Below are 20104 nucleotides of genomic sequence, written 5' to 3' on the forward strand. Positions count from 1 at the left end.
TGTATGTGAGAGCAGAATTTAGTCCTTAAAAGTTTAATGCAACTGTTTGTGAACAAGGAGCTATGCTACAGAAAGCGTCCTTGGAAGTTGATTTTGCTAGCTACTCAAAAGCAGCCATCCTCCATCACATGTAATACTATACCACTTTCAACAGAAATGATGACAAAGGTGCCAATTCTACCTGGCTATTTCTTAAGACAATAAATGGGCTGATTCAGAACTTTAAGATGTAGTTATTATTTAAAGAAGGCTCTGAAGGCAGATGTGAATTTATAAAGGCACCACGTCATCTAAGGCAGTTTTTCTGCCCTCCATATGCAAATTCAGTGCAGCAAAGCTGGGGATTTACCCATCTCTCTATGGCAGAAAGAATTACTTCCCCTCCTCCACCGGCAAATGTCATCCAACACACCTGACATCTGTTTAAGACTGCAGAAGAAGCTGTTTCTTTTGGAGCATAAGAAACTCAAATATGCTTTTAAAGAATCAAAAGCCTAGGGACAATGCCAGGCTCTCTAGTGGCACAGAGAACATAACCATGTAAGTTACTGAATTTCTCTCCAAGTTCTTAGCAACAGCTTTCCTGCCAGCATCTTACCTCTTAGTACCGACTTGAGGTTCAGCTTGGCTTGGCGATGCAGATCCTCCACACAAGGTGGCCTCGTGGAGGGCAGGAACACATTTTCCTGCTGGTGCCAGGGAGCAGTATAATGGACTGTCCATCTACTTTCTTCATCTAGGTTGGAGACAGCTGCAAAGAGAGAGAATGTAATGCACAAATTAAATGCAGCTGAATGAGGACTTTGAATAAATGGTAGGGAGGAGTGGGAACTGAGGATACTAATATAAAAACAGACTGGGGTTCTTCAGCAATTCCATTGACCTTAATAGGATAACACTAGCTTTACACCATTATGAGTGAGAGCAGAGTCTGGCCCACTGCCTTTACACATCACAGCATCACACATTGGTCACATACTGGCCAGGCCACAATAGTAACTTTGCAGGATCCCAATGGCCACACCTTACTTGCCAATACATTTGCATAACAATATATTAAAATAAAACACTTCTCAAGTTCAAAATTCTTTAAAAACATTATCTAGTAATAAATCAACTACTTAATTAACAAAAGTACAGCACCATAATAATTACTTATAATTTATCTTCCCTGAGAGACAGACCTTAGTTGTTGTCTAAAGTTTGCTATCAATATAAACTTTTGTGGTTGAACAGTCTTACCCCTCACTCTGTAGGGACAGAAAAAGGGCAGTTGAGGTATCACCCCTCCAGCAGCATTTGTCCTTCAGAGCACATACTGTGCATCCAAATCTCCAAAGCAAAAAACTACAGCTGTGCCTGTCTCCCAAGCACCTGTTATGCTGACTCAACCAAACTGTGCTGGTCACCTAACTGATCTCCATCCTCTTCTCCCTGTTTCCAAGTTTTCATTACCTCTCTTGTTGCAGCTGGGAATAGCATTTAAATCATGCAGCTCCTACCTCAGTATATATCGCAACACCACCTAGCACTGTATCATTATTAAGCATTAGAAATGTAATGCCTTGTATAATGGCACAGATGCTGTACAGGCTATGAAGCACAGCGTGAAGGTGACAGCTTCCTTACATCTGAAAAGTGACAGATTTCATTACAGCACACTGCCTAGAAGAATAATTTCAATTGTAAAATAATTGCATTGATTAGTTAAACAAAGTAAAGGAACTCACAAATTAACTTCAGAATCTCAGTACAACAGAATGCTACAAGAAATGCAGTAAAAGACGACTCATTTTTGGAGGCTTTTAACTGAATTTCCTTGTGTTTTTCTGTCAGATCTTTTTATAAGTGTTTTCATAATAGTTTGTTGCACTGTTCATTTGCTCACAAATTTGCCTGGCCATGTGGCCTGGCCCCTCCCCTCTTGTACCTACTTTCATTGTACTGGATGTGATAGAAAACACCTCATGCAGCAGGGCAGACAATGCTGACATGGTGTATGGCTGCATTCTCTGTCCTTGCTAATCAGAGGTCAAATCCAAATGATAATGAACAGACAAGTCACTCAGTATCTGATCACAATATCAATCATCCTAGAATTATAGGAAACAAAAGGTTCAACTGACTGACTTACCAGGAAAGAACCCCTCCCCCTGGCATTCACCTTACAAAATAAGAGAAGAAGACAGACACCAGCCATATTACTGCCCAACTCTACTCAATGCCATACTAAGAGAACCCTATTGCTTATCTAGAGCATAATTAAAACCACCAAGATGTGCTACACACACTCAGATGGCCAGATCAATCTCAACTAACCTGTCTCAGAGGAGTAAATCTCACCAGCTAAATATGCAAGTAAATCAAGTATCTCAATGATTTTTTAAAAAGTTTATGACTACAGTGATATTACACAATGAAACAGGACCACAAATTTCTACACATGTTCAGCAGTTGTACAGCTGGGACTACCAGAAGATGTTAGAGTAATACCTCGGCATGCAATAATGATATATACACAGAGCAGCAAGTTACACAAAGAGGCTTTCAAATCTCATAATCAAACAGCTTACATTAAATGAAAAAGTTTTGCTTCTTCAAAGCCATTTAGAGGGACAAAGAAAATCAAAGTAAGTTAACACTCACTCACTCTTACAAAGAAGCAGATGCTCAGGAACATTGCCTTCCATAACGCTGCCTCTGCACATTTTGAAACAGTGAAAGAGAAATGTACAGATTTTCCGACAAGGGTTTCTATAAAGTATAGATACATATTGAGCTTTCCTACCAAAATTCCAACAACTTTCCAGAAAGAAAACTTGCATGCACACAACTACTTACTCTTCTTCTTGAAAAGTTTAATTAAAGATTTCAGCTTTGTGTTGATGAATACCACCATTTCCAAGGTGTCTATCTGTGGTCCTGGAGTTTAGATCCCATAGAAAACAGGAGCAACAAGCAGGTGGCTGGTTTTCAATTTGTACTTGCCAAAGCTTTGCAAACCCTACTAACTTTGTCTCTTCCTACACCCGTTCCCCCCTCCTGCCCCCCCTTCGTTTTGCACAACAGTGAGGTTGGCCTTATTGTCCTGGCAGTTAGAAACCATTAACAATCCTTGAACCTGAACGCCTTCTTCTGAAACATAATCCTGGGGGCTGGGAGCAGCTAGTTACAACTTGTGAAGGAAGGAAAACAGAAAGCCAATCGTTCATATTTGCATTGAACCAAGATCAGGCTTTTTAACTCAATGCTCGTTCATCCAATTCACTCTCCAGCAAATCAAGTTTTCCTCTCCTGGTTTCACTCTACCACAAACAGTGACAATTGTAGATAATTTCTGTTTTCACTACTCTGACAGGATCTTCCAAAATCCTTCACAGTGTACCAGAGAGAAAAGTGGATACTTTCATGTCCATACTTTGTATAGCCCAGGCTACTTGTGAGTATACGGAATTTGAACTGGCTGGGACAGTGAGGCTTTCAACTATTGTTTCCCAAACACGCCCCCAATCCCTTCCTCCTATTCCATAGGCAACATTTATGAGTAGAAAGGCTCTACAACTGAATCTCCATGGAGCTGTAAATGAGGGCTGCATTCTCGTGTAAATCAGGATGCACTTCTTTCCCACCTCTCTTCCCTTCCCCCCGCCCCGCCCCTTTCTAATGTCCCAAGACCTGCATTTTAATTGTCCCCATCACAGAATTCTTCTTCGCATTTCCTTGCTCTCAAAATACTTTCCCCCGCCCCTTACAATTACAATAATGGAAACAGCCCAGCAATCTTACATGTTGAATTTCATTCAGTCACATGCTGAGCTATCCTGATTGGGATCAACTTGGAAACTCCATTAATAAAATTAATAATAAGCTAATCAAATGATTTCTGTCGAATAAAGAAACTATAATTCAACAAATGATACCAGTACAAGATCCTGACCCGAAAAGGCTTTTTGAAATACACTTTCACCTCATGACTTTAAATATTCCTGTACATAAGCACATCTACTTTTATATTTAGAAGTGAATTACTATTTTACTGAAGTTAAAGAGCAAATGGTAAGTGCCCCATCAATCCGCTCAGCAGGGCATGCCCCTCACACAATGCCAAGATTCAAGAAGCAAGTCCTCCTTTACAAAGCAAGGCTCCGCAACTGCCTTGGGTTAACAATGAAAGGGTTCTTCTTTGGGGGGAAAGAAATAGCAGCAGCAGGGGTCTCAGTCTGCCCCAAAAGCTGCCGCAAGTTCTAGCCTTTGCAGTGCAGCATGCAGAAGCAGGTGTTCTTGAGAAGCATCCAATTCCCAGCCCCGCTAGTTTATCTCAGAATCACAACTGTGCAGAATGGAAGTGATAACATTTTGAATTCATACATTGCCTCTCAGCTGAAAGGGCCCCATAGTGCTTTACAAACAAGTGTGTTTAATATCACAGCCACCACTGGGAGCAGGTCCCAGAGGCACTCTGTCTGGCTCACCACTGAGGCAGTCAGAACATCCTGGAAGAGAACACACCAGAGTGGCAAGTGCTTCAGTGCTTGAAAGGATGCTGCATGCTTTTCCCCCAGGCTGGCTTCCACCCCACAGCTGATACAAAAAAGGGCCAGATGTGGCCTTGAACTTTTTCAGCCTCTCTCTGGGGAACGTAGCACTACCAGCGATACTGTGGCTCCCCAATATCCCTTTGTTTGCCAGACGCGCAAGGACATGGACTGAGGCTTCCTCTTGTGTACATGCAAGGTGCCCTCCACCCTTGCTCACCTGTGCAGGGCCAGCCACATTCTAGCCCTACATGAATAACCACCACTAGAAATGCAGCCACCTAAGGGGTGAAGGCAAGAGTTGGACAGACAACCAACATACAGCACATACGAAACAGGTGGACTTACAAGTGCCCGGTCCTCGGTTGTCAAGGTACTGATAAACTGCATGGTACTTATTTTACCTGCCATGGAAGGATGAAGGGGCTGAGCAAACTTTCTGTGATTTCAAGCAAGGGTACACTGATTTGCTGGTAAACATATGCTTCTGGAGGGGTAGTTGAGAGTAAAAGGAGGGAGAGAGGTAAGCGAGAGAAACAAATTATACTAGTAAAAGCTTGGCTTTGCCTGTATAGCTCTATCTACACAAGTGACTTCTGCTAGCACAGCTATATCCGTCAGGAATCGATATAGTTTGCTACTCCCCTGACCAATAGAGTTAAGCTGGCAGAAGTCTGAAGTGTAGACCCTGGCCTAGGTACTGGACCAAATCTAGATTAACTACGTAACATATGAATTATCTTATTTATTATCTGATGGTGGAAGGAAAATGAGTCCATGGTCTCAGTCCTGTTCCTCAAGAACAAGTATCCACATCCCTGGAAATAACCACCATTATCAGTGGCACCCTTGTTGGCAGTCTCTGCAGAGACATTAAGGACTGAATAAGCCTGGAGATTCAACACCATACCACCACCCCAGACTCTCCAAAAGCACATCAGCAGCGGGACAGTGTCATGAAGCTTATATTGTCACTGCCTATGCTGTTCCTGTCCTATAGATAAAGGATTTCAGTTTCCAAATCCAGCACATTTCATTAATAGTAAATGCAACTATAAAGCAGAGGGGGAAAAGCTATAACTGCCCCACCCCATTCATGTTTGTAATGAAACTCTAACACCCAAGCTTAAGCATCCAAATATGGATTTGGGGGCTGGGTGGGGGGATGAGGGAGAATCCTTGGAAAATTTTGAATTCCTTCATTCGAGCTGCCATATGTCTTCAATAAGCATAAGGTTCCTCTCATAACTACCTCTGATCGGGAAGGCTCCGGCGTGACAGAAGGTCTATGTCTCAACCTCACTTACACAAAGTAACCTCTGTGACATTCCCAGTCTCCAGTCATCCTTGGAAGTAAGATTCTGGACCTTTCCCACAAATCTTGACCTCCAAAATTACAACACAGTCAACCACTGCAATCCGTCATATAAACATGCTTCTTCCCCAGATGGATACTTAGTGGCTTCTGTGAACTTAGTATATTGTATCAGTCTAGACTAGTGATACTCAGACCGCAGTGGTTCAGGAGCCAAATTAGTCATCAACATTACCCAAAAGAGCCACAGTAGAGTGAATTCATTGTTTCATTTACCATAGTACCATATATTCATATTTGACAGTATGACAGGAGATATATTTTGTATGTATTCTCACAGCAAAATGACTGAACAAATACTAAAATTTTATCTACTACAATTGGTTAATAACATGGTAAAAGAATCCTGATTGGTTAATAACTTAGACTGGTTAATAATTAAATCACACAGTATTTCAAAATCATGTGCTGCAAAGAGACGCAGGAGACACATTGAAGAGCCACTTGTGGCTGCCGAGCCTCAGTCTGAGTATCCCTAGTGGACAGGTTCCACATCACAAAGCCACCACCACCACACTGGCACCCTGAGAGTTATCTCAAGACTGAACGGGCATGGAGACTAAAGTATCCTCCAAATGTGTTTCCTCAAGGTCAGAGGTAGGACCATAAAGGTGAGACAGTTTGGGGAAGTTTGTACGGTTATCAGCACCCCAATAATTAAAGGACTTCATCCTCCAGTGCTGTCAATCTAGCAGTCACAACACCAGCCCTAAAATTAATTTAAATTTTTTTCTATTTTAAGAATGGGTTATAGTAGGACAAGAACAGCACCAGCACTAGCAGGGTTCATGTCACAATCTAAATATCACAGCGGGTTGACCCACAGTTAGGATGCGAGCCTGGACTTGGGAGAGACAGGTTCAATTCCCTGTTCCGTCACAGACTTCCTGTGTAACCTTGGGCAAGTCATTTAGTCTCTCTGTATCTTATTTCCCCATCTGTAAATGGGATAACAGCACTTCCCTACCTCACAGGGAAGTTTTTTGTTTTGTTTTTTGTTTTATAAACAACACACTGATCACATTTATTGGTGCATGTGCTTCTTACAAAAGTGATGGACCCACACCCCCTCTGCTGGCCAGGTGGAATGTGTTGGGTCACAGAGAACAGGAGGAGAGGCTGGGCAGGAGGTCGGTGGCAGGGTACAGCTACTGCTCACCCAGACGGTAGCTAGAGCCAAGGGGCCCTGTGGAGCATCACAGCTCACAGCCCTTAACAGGCCAGCCCTGGCTGCACGGTCCTGCCCTGGGTCTGGGGCAGGATGGTTTCCTCTTTGGCAATGGCAAATGGTTTCTCCACCTCGATGGTGCCACAGTCAGCAATGGTGACATCCTTCAGGGGCTTGTCCCAACTGTCTGTCTTAGTGTTCTCCACCTTCCTCACCACATCCAAGTTGCGAGGATAAATCCGTTAAAGGTTATCAGGTGCGCAGATACTAGGATCACGTTGGCCATATAAGTAGCTACTCTAGATATACACAGGTGTTTGGCAAGTTCAAAATATTTGATAAAATGAAACCAAAACATTATTTCCCTTTGAGTTTATCAGAAAGTAATATGATGAAATGGTAAGGGATATTTTATTTGATGAGACCATTAATCCAAGCTGCTCCTCTGGTCCTTCAGAATTAAACAACACAGCTTATTTACTTGGGGGCAGAAAGGTTCAGAGCAGCAAGAAAAGAGGAGTATTTAAAAAAAATGCACATCATCTGGTGTCACAAATGCCTATTCAAAACCTTGAGAGCAGTGTGCAGAATCGCTGGCAAACTTCTGCTTCTCTGCTTTTTCACCATACAGAAGTCTCTTTGCATATTCAATTTCAGGCAAGTTGAACAGTGCTCTTTTTTGGCTACTGTCAACATAGATTATTTTGTTTTGTTTTAAAGTCTGCCAATAACACTGCAACAGTGGCACTGTAGTTTATGATAAAGGACGTGCACATGTTTTAAACCTTTGAAAGACAGAAGTGTGGTAAACGAACGATCGGTTGTATATGGAGGGCTTGAAACACTGCACCCATCCCCCTCTTTAGAATTAGGTTTCCAACTGACCTGTTCCATGACAACCATCTGGAACAGTCACCTCCTGACAATGACAGCCATATAAGAGGTCTGTGCCTGTGAAACTATCTGGAAATATTTGGTTTCCTCAGAAATATTTAAGGCAGACCACTGAGATAGCTTCTTTTATTATCTAACCTGCTCCACTGCTACCAGTCTTGTGAAAATCTGAGGCTTTAAGAACCAGGCATCAAAACTAGAGAAATCTGGAATGTTTATAAACAGGTTTACAACATATCTGCCAAAGGCACTACAGCAATTTTGCGTGATGAGAATGTTTTCAAGAAGCGTTGAATGTATTGTGTCCTCTACTATTCCTGCTTATCAGACTTCATGACTGTATTATGCAAAACTCCGAAAATACTCAGCAACTAAAGAATCTAGTCCTGCTCCCACTCACGTTAATAGTTTTCACCATTTATTTCCGTGCAGGCAAGGTTGAGTCCACGCCCCAAACGACACACACCATGAAATCCATGTAATGAGAGATGTGCCAAGTTACTCGCCGATGTACTTGCCATAGGCTCAAAACATAAATGTTAAAAGTGTAAGAGTTAGCCACCATATTGTTCAGCAAAAAGAAACAACAGTCACAGATGCTCTGGAAACCTTTTAAAAGGATAGTTTTAAAAGATACAAATGCCTGGTTGAACAGGGAACTGCACTGTGAAAACTATTCCAGTGTATCTCCATTTTACATTTAATAAGTGAAATAATGGAGGAGAGATGTGTATTTCCAACATCAAATTTCATGTTTTTGCTCTTAAGAGACATGCCAGTCACCAAAAAATAAAATATATCAGTGCTACTCTTCTGCAACTCTTCTGTCCATGCAATATGAAGTGGTTTCCACACGTATCTCAGGAAGGAGGGTATATATAGTATGACCATAGGCGCAGGTTAAGTATACTACGTAGAACTGCTCTCTGAGTCATCTCCCCATCAATCCCTTTAAGCAGCTGTTGCTGACAGAAGGAAACCAGGCTAAATCAGAATGTCACCCACCATATACAGTCTGAGCACATGTGCCCTGTATCTCCAGTGACAGAAACAGGAAAGTGGGCACAATCCTGCAAAGTGCTGAGCGCCTCCTCCAAGATTCAGGGTGTTTTCCCCTTCCATTGATTTCAAAGGGATGCTCCATACTTCACAGAATCGGGTCCTTAGACAGTATACTTCTTTCAATTAAAAAAGGCTCTTCTAAGAGACTAAGGAATACCAAGCAGCTCAGGTATGGAAAAGAGTGTGTAATATGTACAGTTTTATTCCAATTCCAGTCACCTTCCCTCATGCCATCAACTATTTGTTAACCTTGAGGTGGATCCAAAAGGCTGTTTTACTTTAGGGATAACTAAATTATAAATTAGAAAGGGTTCTTTCCCCCTTGGAGCCAATCGTGTCTGGCCAGCTCAGGGTATTTTTCCTGAGAACAAAAGTTAGTAGTTCCCACCACAAAGGCACTCCCAAGTGGAAATACATTCAGCTGCTCTCCTATCTTGAACTCAAGTTGCTCACAATGGCTTCTTTCAAGACAATCTCGCTCTTCATGAAGCACGATACTTCTCCAGCTACTAACAAATTATAATAATTAAATCTGGGATCAGGAGAAGGAGAAAGAGGGGGGAGGGAGAAGTATTTTATCCAAAAGCAGTTGTAAAAGAGAGGTCCATGCACCACTTAACCCACTGGGGAGCCATGCCCAAAGCCTCTCTCCGCATAGGCAATTACCAAGCAGGTATTGATTTAAAAGATATCACAACAGCTCCCTAATTTATTCATGCTCATAGGGGATTAGGGACTGCAGATGCTGGAAAGGAGGTCGGGGGAGGGGAGGAGGTGAAGGAGGAGGAAGATGAGAAGGAGAAGCAACACAAGGGTAGATAAAAAACAGACTTTGGTCGATCTGATTTTCCTATTGAGGCCACAACACAAGAAAGCTAATTCACCTCTTCAACAGTTCAAAATCTTCCCTCATATTCTCCAGCTATCGCATATAAATAAGTTGCCAAAGAGAGACAGGCTTTTAGGCAGAGCTGCACATCAGAAATATAGCAGTTTCTTCAGGTAGGAACATCTCCAGTCAAACACTGTAAGATTATGAAGGAGAACAGAGAACATTTAGCTACTCTGCAACTTTTTAATGTTTTGTTTTAAATTTAGGTGGGCAACCATTTTAATTTGTTCATTCCTGAACTTAGTTAAGGGAATATTAGCTCACAGAAGTTTGTTTGTTCCCCTGAGAAATATCTTTTTAGACTACATTGGAAAATATTCTTTACTGTAAATTTAAAATGTTCCCTGTGGTTGATTGTGAGCCTGGGATTTGGTTTATAGAATTGATCAGAACCTAGGATGACAGTTGAAGAAAAACTAGTCTTTCCAAAATCTAGATCTCCTTCAGATTTGTCAGATAAATTCAAGTTTATTGGTTTTTCAGAATCAATGCTTGTGAAAATAAATTATCAGATAGAAAACTTGGATTGGTCTTCTCGTTTTATTTTTTCTATTGTAGGAGATTTTGGGGATGAGTTGGAGACCAACAAAGTCAATCATAAGAAATTCATTTCTGAACTTTTCTCCCACAGTGCCCCCTCATTCATTTCACAAGTCACATTTGGCAGCAGCTATGTATTTGTCGATCTGTAGTAATATCCAGCAACCATTTTAAACTAATCCCAATCTGCATTCTCTCTAAGGGTGTCCTGAGGGACACACACTTCCTGCTACTTTCATGTATTTAAAAGTCACAGAAATAATTTGGATAATGTACCTCCATCTCTCCTCCCTACATTGCTCATCCTGACAGTTATATCTATATATGGACCAAGTGGGTTTTTCATAGAGTGGAGAGGCAGGAGACCCGAGTTCTTTTTTCATCTCTTCCACTGACTTTCTGTGTCACCTTCAGGTAAGTCATTGAACTCCCTATGCTCTGAGAGAAACACCCTCTGTATAATGGGGATAGTAATACCTCTCCACTTTTGCAAAGTGTTTTATGCTGTATAGATGAAAAGGATGCAAAATATCATCATTATTACACATTTACAGTACTGCCAACCGCATGATCCAAAAATCATGGATCAAACCCCACCAACATCATGAGCCTTAAAAAAAAAAAAATAACACTTTGCCATTAGATGTTGGGACCTTTAGGATGCGCAGTTTCAAGATATTTTTCTGCAGTAAGGAAGGCTAGATGCTTACTTTATGTAAATGAAAGATGAGATTCCCAGGTAGTAACTTAATTCCAGCAATTAGGGTTTTAAGAAAGACACCAAATATTGTGAGACACTTGATAAAAATCGCAAGAACTGGCAACATTGCTTTAACACAAGTACAGCCTCCCTCAGACAAACAAAATTATGTACTGACTTCATATAAACACGTGACTTTGTGTTGTGAGAAGGTACAAGGAGGAATCATAATTTACTTAAGATGCCACTGCAAACTGAGCCAACATCCATCCTCAAGTATCTGCAGAAAAAGTCTTTTGCTGGTCAATGGATGTATTGATCTCATGCCACCAAACATAAAAAAAATTGGAAAACAAAATTTAAACAAGACCTTTGTGTGGTTCAATTCCTCTTAACTAAAATGTGCCTATGATGCCCTTAAAATGAAAGGTTAGTCCCATAAATGTACACTGTTAATTTATTGAACTTTAAAAAAAAAATCATCATATGGATGCCAGCGCTGGATTAACCTTTTGTGAGCCCAGTGCCAAACATATTTGTGGGCCCCCATAGGGGCAGTGGAGCATGGCACAGAGAGGTCGGTCCCCAGAGCGAGGGGCACGGCCCCGCTCCATCCAGCCCAGTGCGAGGACACTGTTTACAAAACGACAGTGGCCCACCTGACCCTGTGCTGCTAGCGTGCCCCTTCCCCTGACGGATGGACCTGCACCCCGCCACACAGCCCCTCCCGCCCCCAAGAAAAATCCCTTTTGTGAAAGAATTAAAAACTTTCACATCCTTTTAGCTGAGTAACAAGAAAGGTTTTACTCCAGCTCTCTAGTCCTCAAACAAAAACATGCAAGACAGAACTTCATATTCCTGATATACAAGGCTAACAAAAATAAAATGGGGAATACAGGTAGGTAGGAATGACACCCTTAAAAAGGAAGGTTAACTGTGCAGGAGGTTAGAAGTGGGACAGACACCCTTATCCCCATTAGTAAACTACAACTATACGCTAACTAACAAAACTATTAAAAACTATTTACAATCTTTTTACAGGAAAGTTGAGCCAAAGAAGCTAGAAGCTACCAACACAGGGTTCCTTCCCACACTGCAAGCGGGAACTGAAGAGGCAGTTGGTCTGAACTGCCACGTACACCCTTAGCTTGCAGCACAAGAAGGCATAGTGCACAGATGCAGAGCAAGGGACACAGTTACTGAAGAATTTCTGGTCCCGGTGGGGCGTGGAGCACATGCATGCACACCCACAGTGAATAGCCATAGGAACCATCAGTCCGAGAAGAATTATAGCTGATGCTCAACTAGCTCATGACATTGAGACTTCGTGAATGTACAAAATGCCCTTTTGGAATTACCAGTGCTGTAAGTGCCTGAGCAAGAACAGAGTTAACAACATCAACAACAACGCGGCATTTATATAGTGCTTGGTCTCTTCAAAACAACCGGAAAACCTTAACTAATGAATCCTCAAAACATCCTCACAAAGTGGCTAAGGCGGCCCTTTTCACAGATGGGAAAGGGAAGAAAGAGGTTAATAACCTGCGATATGGTTTTGGGCAGATCAATTACAGAGCTAGGACTGTAATGAACTGCTGATTCTATTTTGTGCTGTGCTCACACCTCTAAAAGAAGTCTCCCCTTTAAATGTTGTCTTACCTGGCTAGGGTGGACACAGGCAGGGCTGAAGTTGGTTATAAAACATTTTTACAAAAATGTGCTATTGACTAACATGGGGCCAACCCAGCAAGCCTTCTCCCCATGGGACCTCTAATGACTTCAATGGAAGTACTGTGCCAGGTATATAAAATGCATTGCACGAGTGAAAATTTAAAGCAATCCAGAACTCAGTCTGTCTTTAAAAACGTTCATGCCACTAGATTTACTACTTATAATTGAAAACCTCGCAACCTACATGGCCATAGCATCTTTGTCATTTCAGTATCAAGTTGATAGGTACATTATATACAATATATATGACATAAATACATTAAAAAACCCTTGAAAATTAACAGCCCAATGACCTTTTACAAGGGGTGAGGAACTCAACTACCACATGAACTGAAGCTGCAGATACTCAGCATCTCTAAAAGTCAAGTCAACATTTCATAATGTGTGGGGTAATTTCGACATAGGCAAAGAGCCTTAAGATGCCCACACATGTCAATATAATATACACTATGATTTCAAGCCTGCCACATCTTAATTAGAGAGGAGCTATATACCACACAAACATGTACACAAAAAATTCTGCAAGGACTCTAAAGTAATATAGTGACAAATATTTTGGCGTGTTTTCAGCCAAGATACAGAGTTCACAATAAACTGTATTGTGCAATTCAGTTATTTTTAAAAGATAAATCCTTTGTTAATAAACAAGTTTGAAAAAAAGGCAAAGAATTATCAGTAGTTAACAAAGAAAGGAGTAAACGTTGGCACCTTTTAATACAGTTTTAAAACTGTAGCATGTTTCACTTCAGGTTCCAATGGATGTATTTTAGAGCCATATACAGTGGTCTAAATTCTGCTCTCACTCGCTAATGTGACTAACAGGACTGGCAATTTGCTCTTATACTTAAATTGCCCAGGGCAACGAATTAGACACTAGTTATGGAAGTGAACATAAACACAAATAGAGGAGCCATGTTGTTAAAGTAGGCAGTTTTTAAAGAATAAATATTTTGGTCACTAGCACATACAAAAGCCAGATAAGAGTAGTTAATCAGCAGTCTCCAGTAGACTTAGGGGGGAGGTTTGACCGCAAAAGGAGAGTGTTCGATGAGAGTGTTTAAAAAAAAAAAAAAAAAATCAATGGTGCAAACATGAATGAAGTTTCCACCCTTAGGAAAACTTAATCAATAAAACCTCAATAATTTTGTTTTAGGATGCACTGTGATGTGAAAAAGCCTCTAATTTCTTTGCTCACATTTATGGATGATGATAAAGATACATTCTATTCTTCAGCAACTTTTATTAAGTATTATGAAATACAGTGTTAGGTGAAATACGATATCGCTGGAGTTCACAAAATCCACTGGTGTGACAAAAAGTGTCACATGACAATATCCTTATTTTATAACCATGCAGAAAGTTATCGAGTGCAAAAACACCCTCAATCACAGAAATATCCCCCAAGCATACAGTAGTTATAAGGAATTACTATTTTACATAGAGTCCAAAAATCATGCCAAGTTCATTACAGACCTGTAAAGAGACATTCTCCAATCTAATTTGCTTATCACAGCTGGTTTGATTCATGAGTAAACTTTGTAAAAGGATTTTAAGTATAGACACCTAAAATATCCAAAACATTCCCCAGTGTTTAAATTTCTGTCACAGTGCCCATTTCAGGCATCAAGAGATGAAACAACTCTTTCTCTGTGCATGCTTTGAGAACACTTTTTTAATGGAACACCAAACAGTACTAACATTTCCTTCTGATGAATGAATCCCATTGAAGACAAGGAAGACAAAATAATCTTCACCTACATCAGACACAAGAGAAAAACCTGCACTACACTACAGCTCTCCCTGAGTAACTCTGGGGCAAAGTGTTTGGCTTACAACAAGTTAAATATACTGCTACAAAACTCTCTTATCTATTGTGCACTGAAAGAGTGCCTCTGTCTCGGATACTATTTAATTATTTAATCTGACACGACTGCTACCATCTGTTCAGTGCTCTACTCAGACACTTCCAGCTCACTATCACCGGTCTAGCAATGCCTTTCATGTTCATCAGTCAAATGTTTAACAAACAAAAGGAAAAGCAGGTAGATGAAAAGGGTGCTGCTACAAAAAGCTGAAGGAGCTCATTTAAATTAAACAGGGTTGTCGAACTTTCTGTGGAGAAGGGCTAATTACAAATTTAATTAGCGTCTACAGACCAGAAACTTAAGGTTAGGGGCCCCTAACAGCCAGAACACAAAACTGCAGGAAAAACACTTTTTAAAAAACCCACTCATCTGTTTTCAGCAAGGGCCGAAAAGCCAATGGCATCTCATTTGCTCCCTAAGGAAGGACCTAGACTAAGACATTGAAAATCAGAGAGAAAAGTTGGTTCCAGCCTTTATATCACCACAGTTTTAAAGTTCTACCACTGTACTCAACAAAGGAAAAGTGTAAGAGATTAATGCTTCTACTAAAATTGAATAGTAAAAGTTGTCATTTGAATTACTATCATTAGGCTTCAGAGTTAAAACTTAAGAGACAAATGTTGACTTTTCTCCAAATTACTGTTTCAGAGTAGCTGTGCATTCCAACTGAGTAATCCACAGAGTAGCTGTGCATTCCAGAAAAGCCTAGTTCACACTTGGAAGGGATATTTCCAAACCAACAGTGTGAGCAACTGAATTTTAAAAAACAAAACATTAAATTCGACAGACACTTAGTCTGTCACAAGGGCCAGATTTATACATCATGTCAGTCAGATCCAGCTAACAGGCTGGATGTTTGCCATCGTATTGACAAAGTGTTGTTCTAAAAAGAGATAAGAACTGCAACCTAACAGTTAAGCCCAGTGCTTGAGGGACTTCTATTTAAAAATGACAAATACTCAGACTGAAGCAAAGCTCTCTCTGTATGGAAGACATATGGAGACTGATTAAATGCAGCTCCACTCTGGTAAGTGACTGTATCATGGGGTTTCATATATAGTCCCTCACTGACTCCAGGTCAGATTATTTGCTCAGTTTAGAAGTAAAATGATGTTTTGCTAACTGCTAAAACTGCAGGCGAAGCCAGGGATCTGAAATTCAAGATGTGCTCTTTCTAGTTCATACACCCAAATAATCCAGACCCATCTTAATATTTTTAGGAGATTATGAATTTGATTGATAAAGATAGTACTGTTGATGTAATATACTTAGACTTTTGTAAGGTATTTGACTTGGTATCACATGACATTTTGGGTGAGTGGTAAATAATGAAGAGGACAGGTCACTGACACTGAGCAATCTGGATCAGTTGGCAAACAATATGCACTTCAATATGGCTAAATGTAAATGTAAACATCTAGGAACAAAGAATGTAGGCCACACTTATAGGAGAATCTTACAGGAGAGGGGACTCTCAGTAACTCTGAAAAAGATTTGGGTGTTGTGGTGGATAACCAGCTGAACACGAACATCCAATACGATGCTGGGGCCAAAAGGGCTAATGCAATGCTTGGATGCATAAACATGGGAATCTTGAGTAGGGGGTAGAATGGTTATTTGGCACTGGTGTGACCACTGATGGACTACTGTGTCCAGTTCTGGTGTCCACAATTAAAGAAGGATGTTTATTTATTGGAGACAGTTCAAAGAAGAGCTACGAGAATGATTAATGGCTTAGAAAATATGTCATAGTGATAGACACAAGGAGCTCAGTCTATTCAGCTGAACAAAGACAAGGCTTTGTTCAAAGAGAATGGCTACGCAGGTTGTGTCGGAGAGAAGGCTTTGGATTCTTTGACCATGGGATGGTCTTCCATGAAGGAGGAGTGCTGGGCAGAGACGGGCTCCACCTTACGAAGAGAGGAAAGAGCATCTTTGCGAGCAGGCTGGCTAACCTAGTGAGGAGGGCTTTAAACTAGGTTCACCGGGGGAAGGAGACCAAAGCCCTGAGGTAAGTGGGAAAGCGGGATACTGGGAGGAAGCACAGGCAGGAATGTCTGTGAGGGGAGGGCTCCTGCCTCATACTGAGAATGAGGGGCGATCAGCAGGTTATCTCAAGTGCTTATATACGAATGCACAAAGCCTTGGAAACAAGCAGGGAGATCTGGAGGTCCTGGTGATGTCAAGGAATTATGACGTGATTGGAATAACAGAGACTTGGTGGGATAACTCACATGACTGGAGTACTGTCATGGATGGTTATAAACTGTTCAGAAAGGACAGGCAGGGCAGAAAAGGTGGGGGAGTAGCACTGTATGTAAGGGAGCAGTATGACTGCTCAGAGCTCCGGTACGAAACTGCAGAAAAACCTGAGTGTCTCTGGATTAAGTTTAGAAGTGTGAGCAACAAGAGTGATGTAGTGGTGGGAGTCTGCTATAGACCACCGGACCAGGGGGATGAGGTGGATGAGGCTTTCTTCCGGCAGCTCGAAGAAGCTACTAGATCGCACGCCCTGGTTCTCATGGGTGACTTTAATTTTCCTGATATCTGCTGGGAGAGCAATATAGCGGTGCGTAGACAATCCAGGAAGTTTTTGGAAAGTGTAGGGGACAATTTCCTGGTGCAAGTGCTAGAGGAGTCAACTGGGGGGGGAGCTTTTCTTGACCTGCTGCTCACAAACCGGGAAGAATTAGTGGGGGAAGCAAAAGTGGATGGGAATCTGGGAGGCAGTGACCATGAGTTGGTCGAGTTCAGGATCCTGACACAGGGAAGAAAGGTAAGCAGCAGGATACGGACCCTGGACTTCAGGAAAGCAGATTTCGACTCCCTCAGGGAACGGATGGGTAGGATCCCCTGGGGGACTAACATGAAGGGGAAAGGAGTCCAGGAAAGCTGGCTGTAATTCAAGGAATCCCTGTTGAGGTTACAGGGACAAACCATCCCGATGTGTCGAAAGAATAGTAAATATGGCAGGCGACCAGCTTGGCTTAACGGTGACCATGAGTGGAAGGTTGGACATATGACCAGGGAAGAGTATAAAAATATTGCTTGGGCATGTAGGAATGAAATCAGGAGGGCCAAATAGCACCTGGAGCTGCAGCTAGTGAAAGATGTCAAGAGTAACAAGAAGGGTTTCTTCAGGTATGTTGGCAACAAGAAGAAAGCCAAGGAAAGTGTGGGCCCCTTAATGAATAAGGGAGGCAACCTAGTGACGGAGGATGTGGAAAAAGCTAATGCACTCAATGCTTTTTTTGCCTCTGTCTTCACTAACAAGGTCAGCTCCCAGACTGCTGCGCTGGGCATCACAACATGGGGAATAGATGGCCAGCCCTCTGTGGAGAAAGAAGTGGTTAGGGACTATTTAGAAAAGCTGGACGTGCACAAGTCCATGGGGCCGGACGAGTTGCATCCGAGAGTGCTAAAGGAATTGGCGGCTGTGATTGCAGTGTCATTGGCCATTATCTTTGAAAACTCGTGGAGAACCGGGGAAGTCCCGGATGACTGGAAAAAGGCTAATGTAGTGCCAATCTTTAAAAAAGGGAAGAAGGAGGATCCTGGGAACTACAGGACAGTCAGCCTCACCTCAGTCCCTGGAAAAATCATGGAGCAGGTCCTCAAAGAATCAATCCTGAAGCACTTACATAAGAGGAAAGTGATCAGGAACAGTCAGCATGGATTCACCAAGGGAAGGTCATGCCTGACTAATCTAATTGCCTTCTATGATGAGATTACTGGTTCTGTGGATGAAGGGAAAGCAGTGGATGTATTGTTTCTTGACTTTAGCAAAGCTTTTGACACGGTCTCCCACAGTATTCTTGTCAGCAAGTTAAAGAAGTATGAGCTGGATGAATGCACTATAAGGTGAGTAGAAAGCTGGCTAGATTGTCGGGCTCAACGGGTAGTGATCAATGGCTCCATGTCTAGTTGGCAGCCGGTGTCAAGTGGAGTGCCCCAGGGGTTGGTCCTGGGGCCGGTTTTGTTCAATATCTTCATAAATGATCTGGAGGATGGTGTGGATTGCACTCTCAGCAAATTTGTGGATGATACTAAACTGGGAGGAGTGGTAGATACACTGGAGGGCAGGGATAGGATACAGAGGGACCTAGACAAATTGAAGGATTGGGCCAAAAGAAATCTGATGAGGTTCAACAAGGATAAGTGCAGGGTCCTGCACTTAGGACGGAAGAACCCAATGCACAGCTACAGACTAGGGACCGAATGGCTAGGCAGCAGTTCTGCGGAAAAGGACCTAGGGGTGACAGTGGACGAGAAGCTGGATATGAGTCAGCAGTGTGCCCTTGTTGCCAAGAAGGCCAATGGCATTTTGGGATGTATAAGTAGGGGCATAGCGAGCAGATCGAGGGACGTGATCGTTCCCCTCTATTCGACATTGGTGAGGCCTCATCTGGAGTACTGTGTCCAGTTTTGGGTCCCACACTACAAGAAGGATGTGGATAAATTGGAGAGAGTTCAGCAAAGGGCAACAAAAATGATCAGGGGTCTGGAACACATGACATATGAGGAGAGGCTGAGGGAACTGGGATTGTTTAGTCTGCAGAAGAGAAAAATGAGGGGGGATTTGATAGCTGCTTTCAACTACCTGAGAGGTGGTTCCAGAGAGGATGGTTCTAGACTATTCTCAGTGGTAGAAGGGGACAGGACAAGGAGTAAGGATCTCAAGTTGCAGTGGGGGAGGTTTAGGTTGGATATTAGGAAAAAAATTTTCACTGGGAAGGTGGTGAAACACTGGAATGCGTTACCTAGGGAGGTGGTGGAATCTCCTTCCTTAGAAGTTTTTAAGGTCAGGCTTGACAAAGCCCTGGCTGGGATGATTTAATTGGGGATTGGTCCTGCTTTGAGCAGGGGGTTGGACTAGATGACCTCCTGAGGTCCCTTCCAACCCTGATATTCTATGATTCTAAGGTTAAGGGTTGACTTAATTAAAGTCTGTACCTGCCTATGTGGGAAACAAAGATTTAATAACGGGTTCTTCAAGCTAGCAGAGAAAGGTATAACATGATGGCTGGAACTGAACTAGACAAATTCAGATTGAAAATAAGGTGTAACTTTTTAACTGAGAAAGTAATTAACCATTGGAACATATTACCAAGGGTCATGGTGGATTCTTCATTGCAGGCAATTTTTAAATCAATATTGGATGTTTTGTTGAAAGCTATGCCCTAGGAATTATTTTGGAAAAGTTCTATGGCTTGTGTTATACAGCAGGTCAGACTAAATTATCACAATGGTCCCTTCTGGCTTTGGAATCTATTAATTATAGTTACAGTTGAGATGCAATTGTAATGCACTGCTTTAAATGCTAGCTTAGGAGTTCTCTTATC

The 20104-nt window shown here is 41.9% G+C and overlaps 1 protein-coding gene across 8 annotated transcripts in view; it reads right to left on the reverse strand.

Annotated features, from left to right (window-relative positions):
* The window catches only part of NHSL1 (NHS like 1), a 262680-nt gene that overhangs the window by 61427 nt on the left and 181149 nt on the right, over window positions 1-20104 (reverse strand). For 7 of the 8 annotated variants that reach the window (XM_073337450.2, XM_073337452.2, XM_073337451.2 and 4 more), the window contains exon 2: window positions 599-751. In XM_073337450.2, coding sequence (XP_073193551.2) covers window positions 599-751 — 153 coding nt within the window. Of the gene's footprint in view, window positions 1-598; window positions 752-2841; window positions 2936-20104 lie in introns of those variants that run through there. The other variant, XM_073337456.2, reaches the window with a different exon arrangement.

Source organism: Lepidochelys kempii, chromosome 3 (assembly GCF_965140285.1).
Source record: "Lepidochelys kempii isolate rLepKem1 chromosome 3, rLepKem1.hap1, whole genome shotgun sequence".
Classification (NCBI taxonomy): Eukaryota; Metazoa; Chordata; order Testudines; family Cheloniidae; genus Lepidochelys; species Lepidochelys kempii.